Source organism: Pseudopodoces humilis, chromosome 3, assembly GCF_049639895.1.
Source record: "Pseudopodoces humilis isolate 2021_Gansu_Grassland_sample_001 chromosome 3, ASM4963989v1, whole genome shotgun sequence".
NCBI classification, from domain to species: Eukaryota; Metazoa; Chordata; class Aves; order Passeriformes; family Paridae; genus Pseudopodoces; species Pseudopodoces humilis.
This window is the reverse complement of record NC_142202.1, coordinates 94,856,211-94,863,139: the sequence shown is the minus strand read 5'-3', so window position 1 is coordinate 94,863,139 and position 6,929 is coordinate 94,856,211. Positions and strand designations below refer to the sequence as shown.

Here is a 6,929-nt window from a genome sequence, read left to right as displayed (position 1 = left end):
TAAGGTTCCAGTCTTGTTTTCCAATCTACAATGTGGGATAAAAATATCTTTTCTCCCCTAATCTTAATTTTAAGGCAATAATGGTAAGTGAAAGCCTTGACTAGCCTCCAGATACTATTTTTGTTGAGAAAAAGACTAACATAAACTTAAAGAAAAAAACCCCTAAAAATAATAATTAAAAAAATCCTGTTTCAGGTATCTCATATTAAATTGCAAAAGTGTGACAGTGGAGAGAGACCAGGACACACTGATGACCTGTATCTGCCTATATAGTAAACTTAAATTAAAAGAGTATCTGTAATATTTACTTATACATGCACTTCAAAACATTTGGGGAAAAAAAGACCAAAGATTCACATCTGATAGGCTAAAATGTCAGGAAATAAATAAATACATTAATTAAAGTAGGAAGTAGTGGTATATACTAAAATACTGTTTGTTCAACAAATCTAATACTTTAGATTAGATTTGGTTTTGTTGTTGAGAATCTAAGTTTGAAATGCTCGTTAAGTAGTGAGTTTTAAAATTAGTCAGTTCTTTCAGACGTAGACGCATTTAGCAAATGGAGTTATAAACAAGGGGTTTAACCTGGGTCTTGTTCCCTTTCCATTGTAATATTTTAATTATTTTTCATCTTCCAAAGCTAAAAAATGTGTCCTTGAGCTCTGCTGTAGGGGCAAGGAACAGGAGGTGGCCCTGCTACCTGCCCCTTAAGGTGGATGAGGGTCACGGTGGGCATTACTTGGAAAGAAAAGTTTTTCATTTCACTTAAGTTCCTGCCTGGAAAGCTCAACTGTGTTTGTTTTCAAAGAACTTCCAGCTGGGCTTTAAGTTTTTTTTCCTGCACTTCATCGCTAAAGCCAACCCTGGGTGTTGCTGAGAGACCAAAAGCCAACACCAATGCTGGGCCACCGACCCACAGCCGAGTCCAGCGGGACCGCACAGAGCAGATCGTGACACTGGCGGCCTCCCGACGTCAAAAGCTGGAAACGCGACCAGAGCTCCTTCCCCGGTCCGGACAGCCAGAGCTACTTCTGTCGGCCACCCTCAGGAGAAGGAGCCACCTCAGCCCGCCCTCGAAACCACGGTCCCTTCGCCGTGGGGAATGCGGTCCCGCCTAGGGCCCCGCCGCCCCTTTCCCGCCACGGCCCCGCAGGGGAAGCGGCGGCCACCCGAGTCTCGCGAGGACCGGCGCTGCCGCCGCCGCCGCCATGGAGCCGCCGGTGCGCGGCCCGCCGGGGCTGTCGGCCGTGCTGGCGGTGAGGGGGAGCGGGGCCGCCCGGGGGAGCGGGGCTGTCCGGCGGGGATGGGGGAGGCTCTTGCTCGGGGCGCGCTCCTTGCCGAGCTTGGTGCGGGGGCGCGGTCCGTGACAGGGAGCGGCCGCGTTCGGTCGCTTTGGCCGCCTGGCGACGCCCCTTCTCCCGCCGCTGCCTGACCCGCTTTCCCTCTGCCTGCAGAGCACGGACTGGTCCGAGCCCTGGCTGCTGGGACTGGCGGCCTTCCACCTGCTCTGCTTCCTCCTGACGTGCGCGTCCCTGCAGCACCGCCGGGTGCAGGTCGGGCACTTCCTCTGCATGGGTGAGTGCGCGGGCGCACCGTGTGGTGCCGGGCGCCAAAGCAGTGCCTGCAACTTAGTAGTTCGCTAGCACTGCATGTTTGTCCATGATAGTCCGCGACAGAATCTGCTGTGACCTATAAATATGTGCTTATTTTATTTCCAAGAAAATGTATGAAGTAGTGACTTAAAACTCTGGCCTTAGTGAGGAAGTGGGATGAGTAAAGTTACTGCATGGTCATTGCCGTGTATGTCATGGATTCCCGATGAAGTGTTGCTGTGCTGGGGAAGCAGAAGAGAAATCGACTGAGAGCCAGCAGTTGCTTTGTAGTCTGCCTTGTTCTAATAGTGCGGGTCAGTCAATACAGTCAGCTTCTGTTTCTGAAGCAAGTTCACCATATGGCCTGCTGACAAACGTGATAATGGCATGAGGAAGAGCAGGACTGGCTTGTACGTTGCAGTAACAGCTTGAGTTATCTCGGGGTTTATTCAGCCTGAGAGTCCCCAGTGACCTTTGCCTAGCCAAAGTACTCATGGCTGACAGGCAGAACAGAAATTAGCTTCGGTTTAAGATCATATGGATTTGGATTAGATGATGTATTACGAGCAGTTTATTTTTAAAGAAATACGGAATCTAATATTTTTCTTTTATTGTATAGTGGCCTTAGTGTATTGTGCTGAATATATCAATGAATTAGCAGCCATGAATTGGAGGTAAATGTTTTCACTTTCATCTCTAAAATAAAATAACCATACATCGTAGTTATAGTATACTTATAAGAAATAATAATAATAGCATGCATTTATTGTACTGCTTAAAATCTGATTATATGGATGCTTGTAAACTAACTCATCAAAGAACTGAGAAAAGCAGAGTGCTGTGTTAAGGGGAAAAAGTGTGAAGTTTGGTTTGGTTTTGTTTTTTGTTTTTTGGTGGGGTTTTTTATTTGTTTTGGGGTTTTTTGTTTGTTTTGGGTTTTTTTGTTTTCTTTGGTGTTCATGTTTAATAGCTGAAGTTAAGAACCACTTCTCAGAAATACCTCTGCTGCTTTATATACTTACTTATTTGTGTAACAAGCATTAACATTAGCCTGTTTTACTACACGTGTATACCAGAATTAAACTGATGGTTTATTATGATATTTTGAGCATTGAATTAATCTTTCCCTGATATGACTGAAAGTTATGTGTCTAACCCCTATTCATGTTGGCATCTGTAGTCATTATGTTTCACTTCAGGCATATATGACCTAATTGCAGCTTTGCTACATTTATTATTTTTGTTATCTTTTCTAATATAAGTAAAGAAAAGACCTAAAGTAATTTCAGATGCTTCAGAATAAGCATGATTTGTATAATAATCATAACTGAAGAGGTATCAACTGCCTCTTTTTTCTGATTTAATACAGTAGAATGCTGGTCTATGCTTGGTGATCCCAAGATGTGGGATGTGTACAGTGTCCATGTAGAATAGTTGCTGGGAAAGTTGAATGTGTGAACTACACTAAATAAAACTTTGTCTCTCCTTTTCTTTTTATTTCTTTCAGGCTGTTTTCTAAATACCAATACTTTGATTCAAGAGGAATGTTTATTTCACTTGTATTTTCAGCACCACTGCTGGTGAATACTACTATAATTGTGGTATGTATGTGTTCGTTCATGTAGATGCTTTCATTAAATGAATAAGTGAAGGTATATGGACTAGTTGAACTTAATAATTTACTTACTTTTCAGGTCAGCTGGGTTTACAGAACTTTGAATGTAATGACTGAACTAAAGATGCTACAGCAGAGAAGGAAAGCAGAAAAAGAGAAAAAGAAGTGAAAACGCCAAACCCTATTTTTGTTTCTTCAGTTGTAATAACGCCTGTCTGGGTAATCAGTCCTTCTGTATGGGTATGCAGGAACAGAAGTATTTTTGTGTACGATGTCAAGAGGACTTTGTAATTGTGGCTGTGGACACTGAGGTGGAAGCAGGTGTCTACAGTACATTTAAATTGGCTGTGAAATTATGAAACCCAGTCTTAACAAGTCTTTGTGCCCTTCAGTATAAGATAGTTTTCCTCCATGAACCAAGGCTGTTAGTATTGAAGAGATGCAATCTTCCAGTTTCCACTTGCCTGTGTATTTTTTTACTATGTCTTTATTCTGTGCTTATCAAGAATCAGTTATTCTGCTGCTTAAGCCAATTGGAGCTGTGTTGTGAATTACAGTAAATGAGAGATTTTATTCAGAATAACTCAGGAATCCATGCTTCTGTGAAGCACTTCACTTCTTTATAAATCAAGTTTCATACTTCCTATGTGTACTGTGTGCCAGTGGCATTTTATAAATAAAACTGTGCACTCACTGTATCTTAAATTGAGTTAATTTGTATTCATTTTTAATCAGACTTTTTCCTTCTTTTTTTTCTCATAAAAATTCACAGTTTGGCAAATTTCCCAGTTTAATTTGTGTAAATAATTCAAAATTATCTCTGCATTTCTTTCAATTTGTACTTCATGTTCTTAAGGCTTCTAGATAAATACATTTTTTTTAAAACTGGGTGAATATTTAGTAGTTTTATGTTTCTTTGCAGAACAGAAAGGAAGAGAAGAAACTTAGTATTATTATACGAAATTTTGTCCCCTTTATAATGTTGGTTTTTTTAATACTTGAAAACTAAAAATAGGTAAAAATGAAGAAGGCCTTAGTTTTGCTTCAAGTGGCGTGTTTATATTGAATTAAAGTAGTTTGAGAGGGGGTGTGGATATGGTGGAGACTGTCTATATTTAGTAGAAGTTGTACCATTGTGTGGAGATGTACAGTTCTGTCTAAAATAGATGTCATTTAAGACATAGGAAAGATGATCTATAAAACTGATCTTATAATGTGAAAAACATTGGGGTACAAAATTGCAGAACACTTGTAAGTTTATAACCTAAGGAGATACTTGTGAAACTAATTTTAATTACTTAATAGTCTTCACAGAGTGGAGATAGACTTGAGGAAGATAGCAGATGTATGTCATACACAGTTTGCAAGTCTCCTGAACAGGGGGAAAGTGAAACTCTGCGGGAAGGGCAGTGAAGCGTTAGCATTGGATCCATTTCTTTACCTTTCCTGTAACTCTTTGGCATTCCTTCACCCACTCACTGCTCCACCCAGAACTACTGGCAGCTAGACTATTTTATGTTAGCAAACTAAATAGATGCAGGTTTGTGTGTTGTCCCATTTTGGAGCATTCTGTTGTGACTCTTGGTGCAGTGTTGGGTCATGTCAACTATACGGAGAAATCTCAAGTGGTCTGGTCGATAACGTGTGCTTTTTGGGAAGGAGTGAAGAGAATCTGTCCAAATGACTGCCAGGTGGCAGCTGTCACCAGAACCAAACAACAGACCTTTCTGATTTCATATACATAGGATGTTGTCCTTCTAGGCTAGTTTATAAAACTTCAGCCTTGCTTCTACAGTTTGATGGGGAGAGTTGCAATCATCACACATGGCCCTAAGCAAATGTGCTCCTGACTTTCCTGTTGATAACTTCTGCAACAAATCAGTACACATTTGTTTTAGTGTCACAACTCTTGAAGCTGTAATACTTAATGTGGAGATACCACCTTTATCAAGTAACCTTTGGTTTTACAGTGTGAAGTGTATGAATTTGATTCACAGTAAGTGAGGAGGTTCAGAGCAGCTGAGCAACAAGTCTCTTGCAGTGGAAAACAGTGTGCCTTATTTAGTACATCCAAGGCAAACTTTCTCCAAGTAGTTTGGTATTTTGCCTGTCTTGTGTGTGAGGTTGGAAAAAAAGATGCATAATACTTGATTTAGAAAGCATGACGGCATTTTTTTGGTCTTCTAAATGTATTGCTGTGTGAAAGCGTAAACAGCTCCAAATTCAAAAACAGTATTTTTTTGAAGGATGAACATCTGAATATCGTGAGTTTAAAACCTTCCCTGACTCCTGGAACTACAGTAAGTAAATCTTAACAGTTACATGAGATAAATTTATACAAACACAAAAACGTGGTTTCCATATATTGTAAAAACTCATGGGTTAAAAGAGACCTTGAAGATCATCTAGTTTGGACCCACCAGCCATGGTCAAGGATTCCACCCACTGGACTGGGTAGCTCAAGACTCAATCCTATATGGCCTTGAACACTTACAGGGTGTGGCATCCTCAGCTCTGGGCAGCCAGCGCCCCACCATTTTGTGAGTGAAGACTTTCCTCCTAACAACTGATCTAAACCTGCCCTCTTGTAGTTGAAAGTTGATCCGCTTTGTCCTGTCACTACATGTCCTTATAGAAAATTGCTCTCCCTCTTTTTTGTAAGCACCCTTAAATACTGAAAAGTTGCAAGCATGTCTCCTTGGAGCCTTCTCCAGGCTGAACATCTCTGGATGACACCCCTTCCTTCTTTGTGTCACCTGCACCATTCAGCTTTGTGTCATCTGAGAACTTGCTGAGGGTGCACTGGATCTCATGGTGTTACTGATAAAGGCATTAAAGAGCCCCAGTGCCAAGACTAGGGCTCTGAGCAACACAGGTGGTCACTGGCCTCCACCTGGATGTAAACAATTGACTACAATCCTCCTTGGCCATGGAGCCAATTTCTTATTAATTAAATAGTCCACACTTCAAATCCATGTCTCTCCAGTTCAGTGATGAGGATGTGTGGGACTCTGTCACAGGCTCTTGTCAGAAGTCTGTGTAGATGACATCTGTCAGCCTTGCTCTGTTGATTGTTGCAGTCACTCCATGATAAAAGGCTACCAGATGGGTCAGACAGGATTTGCCCTTAGTGAAGTCTTTCTGGCTGTCTTGGATGACTTGTCATGGGCATGTGTGTTTGGCAGAAAAATATTCCCATTTTCTACATTTCAGAAAGACTCAAACTTATCTGTGACTTCCTCTAGCTAAACTTGCCTAAGAAACACTAAGTTTAAGAGTGAAGTTGTTTGTTGGTTTGCTTTGTTGTTTTTTTTTAAAGTAGGTATCATAAACGATAGGAGAAACCCTCAGAGTGAAACATAACTTCTTTTCATCATGAGTCTGGATTTGTGACGTGATAATGCAATAACATTAAGTATGGACTTACTTGCAAACAAACCAAAATAATTGGATCATGAATTTAGAGGCTGTTCTGCCTGCTTAGAATTTGTGTGTATAAGTGAAGGAGAGCCAAATGTTTAATGGTGGAATACCTTTGCTTTTAATTGGGAAGCCTGAATTTAGGTTGCTTGCAAAAGAGTCAGTTTATTTTATTTTCAACATGCATACAGAAAACTGGTAGCTGCTCAGCTGGATCCTTTGGAGAGTGAGATGAGATTTGTTAGTGTTACTGGTCTGTGTATCTTGAAGACTGTGAGTGACTCAAATCTTCAACCTAC

General features: G+C 41.0%; 1 protein-coding gene across 1 annotated transcript; it reads left to right on the top strand.

The window, feature by feature from the left end:
• Window positions 1–1,194: 1,194 nt before the first annotated feature.
• On the top strand, window positions 1,195–3,915 carry TMEM18 (transmembrane protein 18). Its single transcript, XM_005521896.2, has 5 exons — window positions 1,195–1,259; window positions 1,458–1,578; window positions 2,215–2,269; window positions 3,103–3,196; window positions 3,290–3,915. The coding sequence occupies exons 1-5, from the start codon at window positions 1,212–1,214 to the stop codon at window positions 3,377–3,379; spliced, it is 408 nt and encodes a 135-aa protein (XP_005521953.1). The 5' UTR covers window positions 1,195–1,211; the 3' UTR covers window positions 3,380–3,915.
• The last annotated feature ends 3,014 nt before the right edge of the window (window positions 3,916–6,929 follow it).

Coding starts and splice junctions, on each gene's coding strand:
- TMEM18 (XM_005521896.2), top strand. CDS start 1,212: ATGGAGCCGCCGGTGCGCGGCCCGCCGGGGCTGTCGGCCGTGCTGGCG. Junction 2,270..3,102: donor TTAGCAGCCATGAATTGGAG/GTAAATGTTTTC, acceptor TATTTCTTTCAG/GCTGTTTTCTAAATACCAAT. Junction 3,197..3,289: donor TGAATACTACTATAATTGTG/GTATGTATGTGT, acceptor CTTACTTTTCAG/GTCAGCTGGGTTTACAGAAC.